General features: G+C 49.9%; 1 protein-coding gene across 2 annotated transcripts in view; it reads right to left on the reverse strand.

Annotated features, from left to right (window-relative positions):
* The window catches only part of HTT (huntingtin), a 123,716-nt gene extending 112,110 nt beyond the window's left edge, over nucleotides 1–11,606 (reverse strand). For both annotated transcript variants that reach the window (XM_024993718.2, XM_002688430.6), the window contains exon 1: nucleotides 11,249–11,606. In XM_024993718.2, the coding sequence (XP_024849486.1) occupies nucleotides 11,249–11,463 (215 nt within the window). In that variant the 5' untranslated portion in view covers nucleotides 11,464–11,606. The remainder of the gene's footprint in view (nucleotides 1–11,248) is intronic.
* Nucleotides 11,607–16,888: the final 5,282 nt, after the last annotated feature.

Raw genomic sequence — 16,888 nt, forward strand, 5'->3', positions numbered from 1 at the left:
AAAAATATCAGAAAACTGAAAAAAAAAAAAAAAAATCCATCCAATACCATACCCTGAAGGATGTCAGGGCAGCAACACAGCTGCAAAAGCAACGAACAATCCCCCATGGTGCAAACACCAGGCGGCCTAACCAGGCCCAGGGCGGCCTGGTCTCAGCCAGCTTTCCCAGGTCAGTACTGGAGCCTGCAGGGAGCTCTGGCCCCTGGAAATACCTCCCTGGTGCCTGCCTGAAACACCTCCTTCCCATCTTATTCTGTCCAATAAACAACTTGGCGGTTTAAGAAAACTACAACGATTTCATTCCCCCATGAGATTTAATTAGATTCAACTGTTGAACTGACATGTCAAACTGACTGCTTCTACGGAAGGTGTAAGTATGGAAATCAAAGCAATTGAAATGGAACTGCCCTGATCTCGGCAGGAACTGGATGAACAAGGTGAGAACTGGAAAAACAGGGTAAGAACTGTCCTGACTTTTCAATCATTTTTTTATCAACTCCACCTTCAAAATCAAAACAAACCACTGTCATCCCCTCTAACTTGGTAATGATGCAACCTGTACATAAACACCATCTGCAAGGTGGTGGGTGTCGTTCAGTCACTAAGTTACATCTGACTCTTTACGACCCCATGGACTGCAGCATGCCAGACTTCTCTGTCTTTTATGATCTGGAGTTTGCTCAAACTCATGTCCACTGAGTTGGTGATGCCATCCAACCATCTCATCCTCAATCCTTCCCGGCATCAGGATCTTTTCCAGTAAGTCAACTCTTCACATCAGGTGGCCAAACTATTGGAGCTTCAGCTTCAGCATCAGTCCTTCCAATGAATATTCAGGGTTGATTTCCTTTAGGATTGACTGTTTGATCTCCCTGCAGTCCAAGGGACTCTCAAGAGTCTTCTCCAGCACCACAGTTCAAAAGCATCAATTCTTCTGCTCTCAGCCTTCTTTATGGTCCAGCTCTCACATCCACACAACTACTGGAGAAACCATAGCTTTGACTAGACGGACCTTTGTCGGCAAAGTAATGTCTCTGATTTTTGACACACTGTCTAGGTTTTTCATAGCTTTTCTTTCAAGGAGCAAGCATCTTTTAATTTTGTGGCTTCAGTTACCATCTGCAGTGATTTTAGAGCCCAAGAAAATATAGTCTGTCACTGTTTCCATTGTTTCCCCATCTATTTGCCAAGAAGTGATGGGACCAGATGCCATGATCTTAGTTTTCTGAATGTTGAGTTTTAAACCAGCTTTTTCACTCTCCTCTTTTACCCTCATCACAAGACTCTAGTTCCTCTTCGTCTTCTGCCATTAGAGTGTTGCGTGAAAGTCGCTCAGTCATGTCTGACTCTTTACGACCCCATGGATTATACAGTCCATGGAATCCTCCAGGCCAGAATACTGAAGTGGGTAGCCTTTCCCTTCTCCAGGGGATCTTCCCAACCCAGGGATGGAACCCAGGTCTCCCGCACTGCAGGCGGATTCTTAACCAGCTGAGCCACCAGGGAAGCCCTTAGGGTGGTATCAATCTGTATATCTGAGATTGCTGGTATTTCTCCCTGCAATCTTGATTCCAGTTTGTGATTCATCCAGCCTGGCATTTCGCATGATGTACTCTGCATACAAGTTAAATAAGCAGAGTGACAATATACAGCCTTGACGTACTCCCTTCCCAATTTTGAACCAGTCCATTGTTCCATGTCCAGTTCTAACTGTTGCTTCTTGACCTGCACACAGGTTTCTCAGAAGGCAGGTCAGGTGGTCTGGTATTCCTATCTCTTTAAGGATTTTCCACAGTTTGTTGTGATCCACACAATCAAAGGCTTTAGTATAGCCAACGAAGCAGATTTTTTTCTTAGAATTCCCTTGCTTTCTCTATGATCCAACAAATGTTGGCAATTTGATCTCTGGTTCCTCTGCCTTTTCTAAATCCACCTTGTACACCTGGAAGTTCTCAGTCTACGTACTGCTGAAGCCCAGCTTGAAGGATTTTGAGCATTACCTTGCTAGCGTGTGAGATGAGTGCAACTGTGCAGTAGGATGAGCATTCTCTGGCATTGCCTTTCTTTGGGACTGGAAAAAAACCTGACCTTTTCCGTCCTGTGGCCACTGCTGAGTTGTCCCAATTTGCTGGCATATTGAGTGCAGCACTTAAACAGCATCATCTTTTAGGATTTCAAATATCTCAGCTGGAATTCCATCAGCTCCACTAGCTGTGTTCGTAGTGATGTGTCCTAACGCCCACTGACTTCACACCCCAGGATGTCTGGCCCGAGGTGAGTGACCACACCATTGTGGTTGTCATCTGTAAGGAGGGACCTATGGAAATCAAGGTCTCCAGATCATAGTAAGTGAAAGTGTTAAGTCACTCAGTCGCATCCGACTCTTTGCGACCCGGTGCACTGTAGCCCGCCAGGCTCCTCTATCCATGGGACTTCTCCAGGCAGCAACATTAGAGTGGGCTCCCATTCCCTTCACCAGGGGATCGTCACGACTCAGGGATCGAACTTGGGTCTCCCACATTACTGGCAGATTCTTTACCATCTGAGCTACCAGGGAAGCCCTAGTACAGCACGGTACAATCAAACGGATTATCTAAGAAATAATTCTGAAAACAGGAATTCAAGCCCTCTCATCCAAATTCACATGTTTAGAATTATGTTATTTTAAGATGAAACGTGGAAAATTTGATTCCAGGTTGAGGGTGTGCAAGAGAAGACCTGGACCACCCCAGGAACTGAAGACAACCACTCACCTCGAACCTTGCTGTTCATGCTCACGGGTCCTTTCACACACACATCCCGAGTCAGGGTCTGCACGCCCCACACAGGACGCAGAACTGAGGCCCAGAGGTGGCCCCGTGGCAGGAGCGCGGCAGTAAGGGGCGGGGCAGCCAGCCAGGTCTGCCGATTCCACATCAGCGGCTCTTTAAGTTTAGCCAAGTACTAGACTAATGTGAGAGTGTTCCTAGCAGATTGGAACTCCTTTGGAGAGATCCTCTTTCCTCAGAGGAGGAACAGAAATGCCTAAGTCACTTTGGAATTATGTTTCAGACATAATTTCAAAATAAAGTACTGGATGAGGGGATTCTCTGGCAGCCCAGTGGTTAGGATTCGGCGTTTTCACAAATGGCAAGGGCCCAGGCTCGGTCCCTAGTTGGGGAGCTAAGATTCCTCAAGTTGTGTGGTGTGGCCAAAAAAAAAGTCCTGTTTGGTTAGGGAAAGCAAGGCCTGATGGTTCCCCACTACACAGTCTATACCTTAGAAAAAAGCTATTAATGCCTTTCTTACTAGTGATTTAACTGAATACTATAGAAGAAAGTGCAGTTCAAAGTCCAATCTGTTACACTAAGTGAATAAAATCTGACACAAAGGCCCGACATGAATGATTCTGTTCATAAAAAACATCCAGAACTGGCAGTGCCCTAGAGACAGAAGCAGATCGGGGGTTGCCAGGGCTGGGGGAGGCAGAGGGGGCGGGGACTGACTGCTGTAGAGACGGCTTTCTTTCTGGGTGACGCAATGTCCCAGAAATGAGACAGGAGTGATGGTTGCAGACCTTATGATCGTACGAAAAACCACTACCCCCCCAGCACTGCCGACCCCCCCAGCGCTGCCGCCTGCCGGGCGCCAGCCATCCCAGCTCGGGCTCTGAGCCCCGTAGCAGCCTCTCAGCTGATCTGATTGCTTCCAACCAGCTTCCATTCCTTCCACAGCCTCTCTCACGCCTACTCCCTTGTCCACCTGGGTGGCCTTTATCGTTAAAGCTTTTAATGAGGTAATTGCAGATTCATGTGCTATCATAAGAAATAAACGAAATTCAGGGTACAGTTCCCCCAGTTTCCCCCAAGGGGAACATTTTCCAAAGCAATCACAGCCAGAACAGTGCTACGGAACAGTGCCACTGACCTTCAGATTTCCGGTTTTACTCGTCTGTGTGAATCTATGTGGCTCTACACAGCTTCTCAGATGTGTACATTTTCGTGTCTCTGCCACCGGTCATGAGAGGGGACACTCCCATCGCCATGGGGATCCCTGAACTGCCCTTCAGAACCACGCCCACTCCCTCGCCCTCTGCCCTCCCCTCCCCCTGGCAACCACTCATCTGTTCTCCACTCCTACAACTGTGTCATTTCAAAGACTTCATAGAAGTAGAACCAGACAGTACATAGGGCTGCCCTGGTGGCTGAGCTGGTGAAGAATCCGCCTGCAATGCGGGAGACCTGGGTTCCATCCCTGGGTTGGGAAGACCCCCTGGAGAAGGGAAAGGCTACCCACTCCAGTATTCTGAGCTGGAGAATCCCACGGACAGTACAGTCCACGGGGTCGCAAAGAGTCGGACACGACTGAGCGACTGACGCTTCCACTTCCCAAACAGTGTGTCACCTTTGGGGAATGGCTGTTTCCACTAGCACAATCTCCTTAAGAGTCACCTTAGCGGCTGCGTGTGTTATCAGGAGCTTGTTCCTTTTCCTACTGCTCAGCAGTCTAACCAATCACCTGTTGAAAGACATCTAACTGGACTCTAGTTTGGAGCTACTATGAGTAAAGCTGCTACAAACACTTGTGTACAGATTCACATAAACATACGTTCCCACTTCTCTGGGATAAACCTCCAGGAGTGCTACAGCCAGATCATGTAGTAATTGAGAGTTCGGTTCTGTAAGAAACTGCCATAAACAGAGCAGCTCTCTCCTTTCGAAGTCCCGCCAGCGATGATGAAGTGACCCAGTTTCTTTCGCACCAGCATCTGGCGTTGGCTGAGCATCACAAATTACATCACTTGTTTGACAACACAAGTGTGCATCTGGGCAGGGGAATATCCAAAGTCCTCAGACTGGGGCACGAGGCCGTCCAGGGCTGCCCCTCACCTCCCCTCCTGGCCTCCTCACGCTCCTCCTTCAGACACCCACGCGGCCCGCTCACTCCCTCCGCTTCAGAGGTGCCTTCTCAGTGGGCCTCACACCCTAAACCATACCCCATAGCACCACCCTCCCGAATTCTGTTTCATTTTTCTCCACAGGATTTATCACCAGCCCTTGTTCACCGCTGTAACCCAAGGGCAGAGGGCCCTGGCACACGGCAGGCACCTGGCCGAAAGCAGTTCTCCCGGGTCACCCGTCCAGGCCCCACTTAAGGCCCCGTTCCCAGCAGCCGGGGCTCTTAATGGCACCACAGCTCCTTTGGCAGTGTTACAACCTACTTAGAGCCACACAAACACTCCACGGCCTAGGACAGAGAAACAACATCGCCTCAGCCACAGCTGCATCGTGAGCGCCTCAAGTCTTCCCTCCCAAATGCAGACGGCATTGCTACATTCAGTTCAGTTCAGTTGCTCAGTCGTGTCCAACTCTTTGTGACGCCATGAACCGCAGCACTCCAGGCCTCCCTGTCCATCACCAACGCCCAGAGTCCACCCAAACCCATGCCCATTGAGTCGGTGATGCCATCCAACCATCTCATCCTCTGTCATCCCTTTCTCCTCCTGCCTTCAATCTTTCCCAGCATCAGGGTCTTTTCCAATGAGTCAGCTCTTCGCATCAGGTGGCCAAAATATTGGAGTTTCAGCCTCAGCATCAGTCCTTCCAATGAACACCCAGGACTGATCTCCTTTAGGATGGACTGGTTGGATCTCCTCGCAGTCCAAGGGACTCTCAAGAGTTTTCTCCAACACCACAATTCAAAAGCATCAATTCTTCGATGTTCAATTCTTTCTTTATAGTCCAACTCTCACATCCATACACGACCACTGGAAAAACCACAGCCTTGACTAGACAGACTTTGTTGATAAAGTAATGTCTCTGCTTTTCAATATGTTGTCTAGGTTGGTCATAACTTTCCTTCCAAGGAGTAAGTGTCTTTTAATTTCATGGCTGCAATCACCATCTGCAGTGATTTTGGAGCCCAGAAAAATAAAGTCAGCCACTGTTTCCCCATCTATTTCCCATGAAGTGATGGGACCGGACGCCATGATCTTAGTTTTCTGAATGTTGAGCTTTAAGCCAACTTTTTCACTCTCCTCTTTTACTTTCATCAAGAGGCTCTTTAGTTCCTCTTCACTTTCTGCCATAAGGGTGGTGTCATCTGCATATCTGAGGTTATTGATATTTCTCCCGGCAATCTTGATTCCAGCTTGTGCTTCATCCAGCCCAGCATTTCTCATGATGTACTCTGCATATAAGTTAAATAAGCAGGGTGACAATATACAGCCTTGACGTACTCCTTTTCCTATTTGGAACCAGTCTGTTGTTCCATGTCCAGTTCTAACTGTTGCTTCCTGACCTGCATATAGGTTTCTCAAGAGGCAGGTCAGGTGGTCTGGTATGCCCATCTCTTTCAGAATTTTCCATAGTTTATTGTGATTCACACATATTATAACATCAGAAAGATAGGGCCTGATCATCTACAGCAGAGCTTCTCAAGCCTTACGTGCACAAAAACTGCTCACAAACCTTGTTAAAATGCAGACTCGTGACTCTGCAGGTCTAAGGTTGGGCAGAGATCCTGTACTTCTTATACCCTCCCAAGTGATACCAAATTGCTGGCCCTGAAACCACACGCTGAGCAGCAAGAATCCGTGGCAAGTCTTGTCTGTGGTTTACTGAGTGGCGGGCTCACGTTCAGGGACCAGAGGGAATGGGGTGGGGCCTCTGAATGTGGACGGCTCTGGAAAGACCTCTGCCTTGAAACCTCTGTGAGTCCTCTTTTACAAAGAAATTCCACAGCATTGCATAGCCAGCCAGTAAGAATTATATGTACTGCAACGAAACAACATCTTCAATATATTGCTAAATGAAAAAATATAGTGTGAGCAAAAAAAAAAAAAAAACGACTTGTACATGCACTAAAACGCCAGAGAAAACAAAAGAAGCTTACTTGTTATTCTTAGAGAATAAGGCTAGGACAGCCAGGGAGGAAGTCTTGCTTGTCATCTTCTGTGCTAGCTGAAGATGCTGTTACAATGTAGGCGTACAATTTTTATAATTTTTTAAGCTAGTTAAGAAAAACCAACTGAAGAAGCAATGCTTCCCCAAAGCGGTCTCAGCATATCTGATCCGGGGTGGGGGGCAAACCAGAGCCTGCCTGTCCTGGACAGTCTAAGAAGTGTTCTTACACTTTTTAATGGTTGACAAAAAAAAAAAAAAAAAAAACCACATCAAAGAGTAGTCTTCTATGACATGGGAAAGTTACACACAAAATTCAAAGTTCCACGTCATTAACAAACTTTCCCTGGCACAGAGGCGCACTTGCTCTTTTGCCTGCAGCATCAGGCTGCTCTGACCCACAGTGGCAGAGCCGAACGGCATCTAGAGGTGTGCTCACAAAGCCTGAAACACTGACTGTCTGACCACGTGCACAAAGCGTGGGCCAGTGTTCAGGAACCAGAAGACTTCATGTTGATGAGACGCCGATACTCTCCGAGTTGATCCAGGCAATCCCCATCAGAGAATCCTGGCTGGCTTCCTCACTGAAACGGACAATCTGCTCTTATAGTTTAAATGGAAATGCAAGGGGCCCAGAGTAGCCAAAACTATCTTGAGAAGGAATAAAGTTGAGGACTCACACTTCACTTGAAATTGGGATAAAAATTAACAGAAATCAAGACTGTATGGGGCGGGGGGGGGGACACCTTCCCTGGAGGTCCAGTGGTTAAAAATCTGCCTTGTAACGCAAAGGACACCAGTTCAATCCCTGGCTTGGGAAGATCCCACACACCTTGGAGCAACTAAGCCCATGGACCACAACCACTAAAGCCCGTACACCGCAAGTAAGCATAGGCCCCACTCACTGCAACTGGAGAAAAGCCCGGATGCAGCAACAAAGACCCACCACGGCCAAAAATAAATGAATCTTAAAAATATTTTTTAGAAAAGACTGTCTAGGGGGAACTTCCCTGGCGGTCCAGTGGTTGGACTCCACTCTTTCCACCGTCGTGGGCCTGGGTTCTGTCCCTGGTCAGGGAACTGAGACCCCACAAGCCGTGCAGTGCAGGGAAAAAAAGTGAAGAGACAACCCAAGAGAGGGAGCATAATTTCACAAACTGTGTATCTGATAAGGGTCTAGTACCAAGAATATTATGAAGAACTGTCACAATTCAACAATAAAAAGACAATAATTCAACTTAAAAAATGGGAAAGAATGAGAACAGGGACTTACAAGTACAAAAAACAAAGCTGGGCACCAATCACTGTGGAACTTCCTCACACGGAAGTCTTTTTGTCTCATAATAAATTCTGACCTGTTTACGTAACTGCAGAAGAGTTCTCTGCTATTTGCAGTTGCATGGAACCCTGAACGATAACACCAACTATGGCTAGACCATGCTCAGCAGAGAAGAACAAGTCCTGTTGGTTTCACCTCCAAAATTCAGCCACTTCCCAGCTTGCCGCTGCCGACAGAACTCACCATCATCTCGCACCTGATCACGCCACCAACTTCCTAACTGGCTTCCTGCTGCTGCCCAGGCTGTCCGTCAACTCGGCTCTCAGCCAGTATTCATTTTAAAACGGAACTCAAATCCTTCCCACCTCACTTAGAATAAATGTCACTGTCTTTATTCCATCTGGAAGGGATTACTGATCTGGCGAGGCACTCTCTCTCTCGGACCTCAGCTCCCACGAAGTCTCCTCTCCCGAATTCAACAGGCCACACCCACCACCTCGAGAGTCCTCTTCGGGAGTCTAGACCTGCTCCCTGGGCCTGGTCTTTACTCAAAAGCCACCGACTCATTGGCCTTCCCTGGACATCCTATCTGAAAACCGTCACTGCCTCCCTTCCCCGCTTTGCTGCCATTCCTCCTCCACTTGCCGCTAACATGCCGTGTGTTTAACTTAGGCACCCTGTTTACAGTCTGTGCCCCTCACTAAAATGTAAGCTTCATGAGGGCAGAGCTTTATCTGTTCAAGGCCGTAGCACTGCACCTATTTAGGATACTGGCTGGCACTCGTTAGATGTTCAGCAAATAATTAAGTCAGGGAAAATCTAGGAGGGAATATGAAGGAGAGTGAAAAAGTGCCAAAGGCCAATGCCAACTGCCTCATAATTGCAGTGAGGACCCTGCCGAGCTCTGGCACTCCCCTGCACGCCAGCCTTCTAGAGACTGCAGCCAGCACCTCGCAGAACCCTGCATACCATACGCTGAGCCCAGAGCAGGCACGCAGATCCTTAATCGGAGCCCACACTCAGCTGGTGACACTACAGTTCCACAGGCAGCAAGAACCATAAAAACAGAACAGTTACTTTCTCATTGCTTTTGGCCAATCTTATTTTGGGGAAGGGATTTTTCAGCTTAAACATATGAAGAGACATGTTAAGATCCAAATTTGTAAGCAGGGAGTTTGTTACTCAAAATCAATGAATATTTGCTTTCTCAACAGCAAAGTACATAAAAATACATTTATGTATTTTATAACTATAATTAAGCCAAATGCAGTTGATTTCAGAGCATGCTAAGAACCTTTCAAAGTTGCTATTCTGAAGTATTTTTGTTTTTAAAAATTTTAAAGTCTATCCATATATATATACACACACAAGTAATACCAGGTGGGATACACAAGGAAGAAGTGTAACAGTGCTTGCCTCTGGGAACGCAGTTAGGTACTCAGGAGAAAGGAACGGGAGAGACATGTTAATTACCTGTCTGAGATTTTGGAATTTGTATCATGTTAATGTATTGTTTATGCAAAGATGACAGACTACATTTTAAAAATAAGTCAATCATACATTTCCTTACAATAAAGTAATGAAACATCTACTTTGTCAAGCTGGCTTAAGAAAGAAACCTCTTCACATCCGTATTTTGAAGAAGACACCATATTCAGGTTCTGTCAAAACAGCATAAGAAACAGAACACATGATTTTAGACTGACCGAGTGCTAGAACAGCAGACAGGGATGGCAATAAGACCTTCCTTCCCAACCAGAGCCCTGCCTAGTGCTTCCTGTTTGTACACAAGATCCAAGAGATGCCAAGATGCGTGAACTTCTCTGACTTCTACCTCCACAGAGAAGAACTACACTAAGTCTGGAATGGGTCATGGTTATAAGTTATTTGCTGCAGAGAAAAGTCAAGTTGTTAGATTTTCTTTTTTCTCAAAGTATCCAAACAGGTTTTTCACCTTTTAGCAGAAAAAGCGCTTTACTGTTACATTTTAACAGATAAGCCAAAATGACTCTCCAAATACTCATTTCCTGATTAAACCTCGAGACACAGCAAGGAATTATGTCAGAAACAAAGATGAAAACATGACTAAAAATGAATCCACCTTAACATTAAGGTGAACTTCTTCAAGGGGCTGCTTCCCGAAAACTGCCCTCATTAAATGCCCTCTTGTACAAATCCAGATGAGAAATAAAATGCCCGCACATGAAAGAAAGACCTGAAGGGCACACCCTGACCTCTGCGGAAGACCCAAGACTTCAGGGGAAAGCACTCGGGCTCTGTAAGAAGGTGACATCAAATGGCCTCTCTTCTTCTGTTTCGAAAATTTCCCTAGCACAAGCACCGAACAGTACCAGGATGTCTGCGACAGGAGACTGTCCGGAGACACCCATCCAGGTTCTGGCCAGCGAGACTGCGATGCACGTGAGACGCACATCACTCGCCCCGGCGATTAACCTCTCCCTTAGCAAGCCGCGATTTATTTCCAATTGCAAACAATAAACTTCAATCCACTCTTCCCAGTATTGAAGTCCGTGTTACTGTTTCTCGTACGTTAATATCAACCATCTAGGCTAAGTTCACACTTACGGGGCGACCACCGCTCATTTAAGGGGCCTGCAGACCGACTAGAACTGAGACAAGCCGGTCTCTTCCCGACACTTCATTCTTCTGCTGCGACCCCCTAACTAAACGAAAAGCCCTGAGGCTGCGAGAAGACGGGCCCGACTGACTCCCAGGCTGTTTAAAGGGGGCCCCGCCAGAGACTCCCCATTGGACCGCGCGCGCTCCCCCGCCCTCCAGTCCGACGTCCCCAGGCATGAGGTCACCACTGTCCCCGCATCACTCTGGCTCCAAATTCCCGGCTCCTCGCGGAGCGCCCAGACGCACCCCTGCTCCCCTCAGAGCAGGAGGAGGGGGGGCGGTTGGACGCGGCCTCGGCGCGGCCGAGTCCTGCTCACAACGCAACCCCGGTTCCTCCCCAAAGTGGGCAGCCGGGCGGGCAGAGGGCCGGGGCCGCCTCCGTGCCTCAGCGGGAGGCTGGCGAAGGCCGGGGAGGGCTGGGGCCGAGCTGCGGCGGGTCAGCACTCACGGTCGGTGCAGCGGCTCCTCGGCCGCGGCAGGGCCAAGCGGCGGCGGCGGCGGGGGCGGCTGAGGCGGCGGCTGCGCCTGCGGCGGCGGCTGAGGGGGCTGAGGCGGCTGAGGCGGCGGCGGAGGCTGCTGCTGCTGCTGCTGCTGCTGCTGCTGCTGCTGCTGGAAGGATTTGAGGGACTCGAAGGCCTTCATCAGCTTTTCCAGGGTCGCCATGGCGGCCTGCCGCCCCGCGGGGACAGCGCCCGGAGCCCTCGGGCTGGCTCGCGGCTCCGCTCAGCAGCGCGGCAATGAATGAGGCTCGAGGCCGAGGGCAGGAACGGAACCCAGGCGCTCGGCCATCTTGGGTCTGTCCCGGCAGCCCCCTCGGCCTTACGCCCCGCGACGCTCCGCCGTCGGGCGGGGCGGGGCCAAGCCGACGGGATTGACAGCCGAAGGGGGAAGCCTCCACCAATGGCCAGACGTGGCGCCCGCGCGGCTCTCCGCGCCCGCCGTCTCGCCTCCTGGAGCCGCCGAGGCCACGAACGTCGGTGCGCTCCTCCCAGGAGAGAACGAGGGGCGCGGCCCGGAGGGGGCGGGGCGCGGCGTGGAGGAGCGGGGCGACAGGGCGGGGTGCGGCGGGGCGCGGCGGTTGTGAGCCTCCGCCTCGCTGACGAAGAACCCGCTGGGAGAGCAGCCCCCGGATGACGCTCGCGGGTGGCAGAGCAGGCCGGCCACGAGCTCGGAGCCGGAGACCCTGCGAGGGAGCCTGCCCACTCAGCGTCCCGGGCGGAGGGAGAGCTCACGGGACAGCCCTGCAGAGGAGGGAGGGGGGAGAGATGCGCCCCGGCGGAGCCAGGGCACTCTCAGGTGGAGCCCAGGTGTGGTCCCCGGAGGAGAGCACATCCCTGGAGGGTCACTGCGCAGCCCGAGGAAGAACCAAGGGGCCTGGGGCTGGCACGGCTGGTCAGAACCTGCCTGGTCTGCGCCTGCTGCCCCGAGAGTCCGTGGCTGGTATAGCGAGAAGCAGCTTTGGCCCCAGAGGTCCCCCACCGGCAGGACCGCCAGACCCAGGAGGAGGGTGTCCCGCTCCTCGGCCGAGGCCGGCTGCGTGGGCCGGCCCGGGGCTCCAGAGCCTTACCACCTGGAGGGGGGCCCTGAGCAAGCAGAGGAGTGGCACGTGGGTGACCCCCAGGAGAAGTCCCCTGTTCTGGGCCACAAGCCACATCTCCACCTGATTTCAGAGCCTGTTTTCCCAAAGCAGCCAGGTGAGTGGAAACCCAGCACTGCCACAGGAAACCTTGTCCCCAGGGGAACGGGAACGGCCCCCTTCAGGGCAAGGACCTCAGAGAAACATGCCGCCAGCCTTGGGGTCCCGGTCCCCTGATGGTATGTATATAATAACAGCCCTTGTCCACAGGACCGGCACAGTGGCTGGGCTCCAGGCGGTCAGATACTGTGGTTGGCAGCACCCTGAGTGTGGGCTGTCACTGGTGGCTTGCTTCTGATTAAAGTTTACGTATTAAGGTCCGACAAAAAAAGCTAAACACAAAGTTCTCTGTGCTGTCTGCCTTACCCATTAACCAGACCTCCTCAAAGACAGGAGAGCCGCCTGGCCTGCAGAGATCAACCTTGCTTCCTTCTGACCTAGCAGTGCAATTTCTTACAAGATTAGCATTCTTTCCCAGCTCTGTAGGGGGTCGTAATGACTTACTGCTCAGTTTGTAGTTTTCCTGTATCCTTAGTGAACTTTGATGCATGATCCTTTGTCTCAAAACTGTATAGGATTGTGCCTTGGGCTTTTAACAGGCTCTGTCAAAGCTTCTGAGAGTTTGTCTCCTGAGTTATAATCTTCACTTTATTTTTTTTCAAGTTAAAAAAAAATGTTAATTGAAGGATTATTGCTTTACAGAATTGTGTTGTTTTCTGTCAGACCTCAACATGAATTAGCCATAGGTATACATATATCCCCTAGCTTGAATAAAATTCTTTTTAAACTTAATTGAATTTTCACTGACACCTCTAACAGTGTGATGGGCAAAGGTGGTGCCCCTGGATTTACCTTACAGAGGACTGAGCCTTCCCTCCAGCTGGTGGTCCATACCCTCAGCTTGCACATGTTCTTGAAGCCTGCTGCCATGGTGGAAGGCCCAGGTGGCCAGCAGCCCAGACAGGACTAAATCCTGCCAGCATCACAGGAGCTTAGAGGCAGATCCCTGCCCCGTCCAGCTCTCAGGTGAGGCAGATGGTACTCGAAGGCAGGCTTTCAGACCAGGGAGTGAAGGACCTCGTTAAGCTGTGCCCAGAGTCCTGACCACGACAACTATGACATCCTACGTGGTTGAGCCACCATGTAACTGGCAACAGACAAGTGTATTCGTTTGCTGGGGCTGCTATAACAAAGCCCCACAGACTGGGAGGCTCCAACAGCAGGAATTTACCTTCTCACTGTCCTGGAGGAGGCTGAACTCCAAGGTGTGAGCAGGCTAGCTCCTTCAAGGCCTCTCTCCTTGCTGTGTAGATGGCCGTCTTCTCCCTGCGTCCTCACGTGTTCTTCCTTCTATGCGTTGTTGTTTTTATTGTTTAGTCGCTGAGCCCTGTCCGACTCTTTTGAGACTTCACAAACCGTAGCCCAGCAGGCTCCTCTGTCCATGGGATTTTCCAAGCAAGAATACTGGAGTAGGCTGCCATTTCCTTCTCCAGGGGATCTTCCCGACTTAAGCATCAAACCTATGTCTCCTGCATTGGCAGATTCTTTACGGCTGAGTCACCTGGGAAGCCCCCTTTCATGGTGTCTGGATCCTAATCCTCTTTTCTTGTAAAGACAATGGTCATTATTGGATTAGGGCCCACCATCACGACCTCATTTTATCTTGCTGCTGCTGCTGCTGCTGCTAACTCGCTTCAGTCGCGTCCGACTCTGTTCGACCCCATAGACGGCATCCCACCAGGCTCCTCCATCCATGGGAGGACTCTTGCATTTTCCAGGCAAGAGTACTGGAGTGGGGTGCCATCGCCTTCTCTGCATTTTATCTTAATCACACCATTAAAGACCCTTTTTCCAGCTACAGTCACATTCTGAGGTTCTGGGGGTTAGGACACAATGTGTGAATTTCCAGGGGACACAACTCAGCCTCTGCAGAGGCTCCCCTGCTGGTCCAGGGGCCTTCACCTTCCAATGCATGGGGTGTGGGTTTGACCCCTGGTCTGGAAACTAAGATCCCACCTGCCTCATGGCCAAAAACCAGAACATAAACAACAGAACCAATGTTGTATTAACAAATTGAGTAAAGATATTAAAGCTGGTCCACATCCAAAAAAAAAAAAAATCTCACCCGCCAAGAATTTACTATAATCCTGATAAGAAATCTTACTGGAAAGCCTGTTAAAAGGAACTGTCAAGAAGGCAGATTTTTTTTTTTTTAAACCAGGGGAAAGTGTGGCATAGTCCCAGAGTAATCAAAGATGACACAGCTGGGGAGGCAATTTGGCCTGTTGTCGCCAAAGCCTGAGAGCTGGACCATAAAAGTGGCTGAGAGCAAAACAACTGATGCTTTCAAACTGTGCTGCTGGAGAAGACTCTTGAGAGTCCCTCGGACTGCAAGGAGATCAAACCAGTCCATCCTCAAGGAAATCAGTCCTGAATATTCACTGGAAGGACTGATGCTGAAGCTGAAGCTCCAATACTTTGGCTACCTGATGTGAAGAGCTGACTCACTGGAAAAGGCCCTGATGCTGGGAAAGACTGAGGACAGGAGAAGGGGGTGACAGAGGATGAGGTGGTTGGATGGCATCACCAACTCAGGAGACATGAATTTCAGGAAACTCTGGGAGATAGTGAAGGACTGGGAAGCCTGGCGTGCTGCAGAGCATGGGGTCGCAAAAAGTTGGACACGACTTAGCAACTGAAAAGCAATTCCAAAGCCTTAAGATGGACAATGCCTCTGAACAGCAAATATACTCCGAGTAATTTATCCTCAAAAGAGAATCACAGATGTGTCAGGATGGTCACTTATTATAGCAACATTTAGGACAAAAAAAGAAGCAAATGCAGGACAGAAAGAGATTGGCTGACTTAAGCAAAACATATCCATATGACAAAACTGCAGTTGTCCAGATCTTGCTTTAGAAGAGCATTCCTGGCACAGAAAGGTGTGCAGTGTACTAGCAGGTTACGCTCCTGTGCATAGCGTGATCCCCCTCCCCCCCTTTTTAAAGAAAAGCAACACACACGTACATAGACAGAGACCTGATTGGGGACTTCCCTGGTGGTCCAGTGGCTGACACTCGGTGCTCCCAGTGTAGGGAGGCTGGGTTCAATCCGTGGCCAGGAAACTAGAACCACAACGAAAGGTTCCGCGTGCCACAACGAAGAACCAGAGCAGCCAAATAAATAATGTTGTTTTTTTTTTTAAAAAAAGAAAAAAAGAGAGCTGATCACCAAGTCCGTAACAGTGACTCCAAGCATGGCAATTACAGGAGATCTATATCTTAATGTAGCTGCATTTCTGTATTCTTCAAATCTTTAGCAATGAGTGTGTACTACTCAGGGGAAGTGAAGTGAAGTCGCTCAGTCGTGTCCAACTCTTTGTGACCCCATGGACTATAGCCTACCGGGCTCCTCCGTCCATGGGATTTTCCAGGCAAGAGTACTGGAGTCTGGTGTCATTTCCTTCTCCAGGGGATCTTCCCGACCCAGGGATCAAACTCGGGTCTCCCGCATTGTAGGCAGACACTTTACCCTCTGAGCCACCAGGGAAATTCAGGGGAAAAACCATGTAAAAGAGGTGGTTTGGGTGAAGAACTGAAAACGAAAGGGTACCAACACACTTGTGACCGATTCTGCCCAGGAAAAAAAGGAGAAGTAAACAAGCCCAACACTTCCCCACAAATGGGGTACACTTCAGCTGGGGGGCTGGCACCTGCCGGAATTGCAAAACCAGGGAGCAGCTCACTGTGGGTGGGGCCTTGGGCCAGAAAAGGAAACCGTGAAGCAGAGTCAGGACTTCGGGGAGCGAGCGGACTGGCAGCTCCTGATGGCGCCTTAGTGGTCCCCCACCCATCTCCCCCCAGCCCAGGGGCTCCTCTCCCACTTTAGAGAGTATTATTGCCACGTATTTTAATTCTATGTAAATACACACGTTGCAAAAGACACGGACATGGTCACTGCCGTCTGAACAGTCAGCTCGTGTTTACACTGGCTGCCAGATGTGCCACTTTCATCACTCTTCACTCCTGCTGGCATCTCTGGGCTTCTACCACAGGGTCGCTTTCTTCTTGTGCTCAGTGGGCTCACCCGTGTCTGACTCTTTGCAACCCCATGAACTGTAGCCTGCCAGACTCCTCCGTCCATGCGAATCGCCCAGGCAAGGATACTGGAGTGGCTTGTCATTTCCTTCTGCATCAAAACTGCATCTCCTACGTTGCAGGAGGATTTGTAACCACTGAGCCACCAGGGAAGCCCCCTCGAATTTATCTTTTGAAAGTATGCTGTGTCGTGTCCAGTTCTAGTTTCCCACCAGAACTGTTAAGCTTTGCAAGTTTCCCCCTTGAACGTAGTAAGCACACTTGTCTGAGCGTCTTGGACTTCCCGGGTGGCGCAGTGGATAAGAACCTGCCTGCCAGTGCAGGGGACGGGGGTTCCAGCCGAAGCATCTAGAGC

Source organism: Bos taurus, chromosome 6, assembly GCF_002263795.3.
Source record: "Bos taurus isolate L1 Dominette 01449 registration number 42190680 breed Hereford chromosome 6, ARS-UCD2.0, whole genome shotgun sequence".
Classification (NCBI taxonomy): Eukaryota; Metazoa; Chordata; class Mammalia; order Artiodactyla; family Bovidae; genus Bos; species Bos taurus.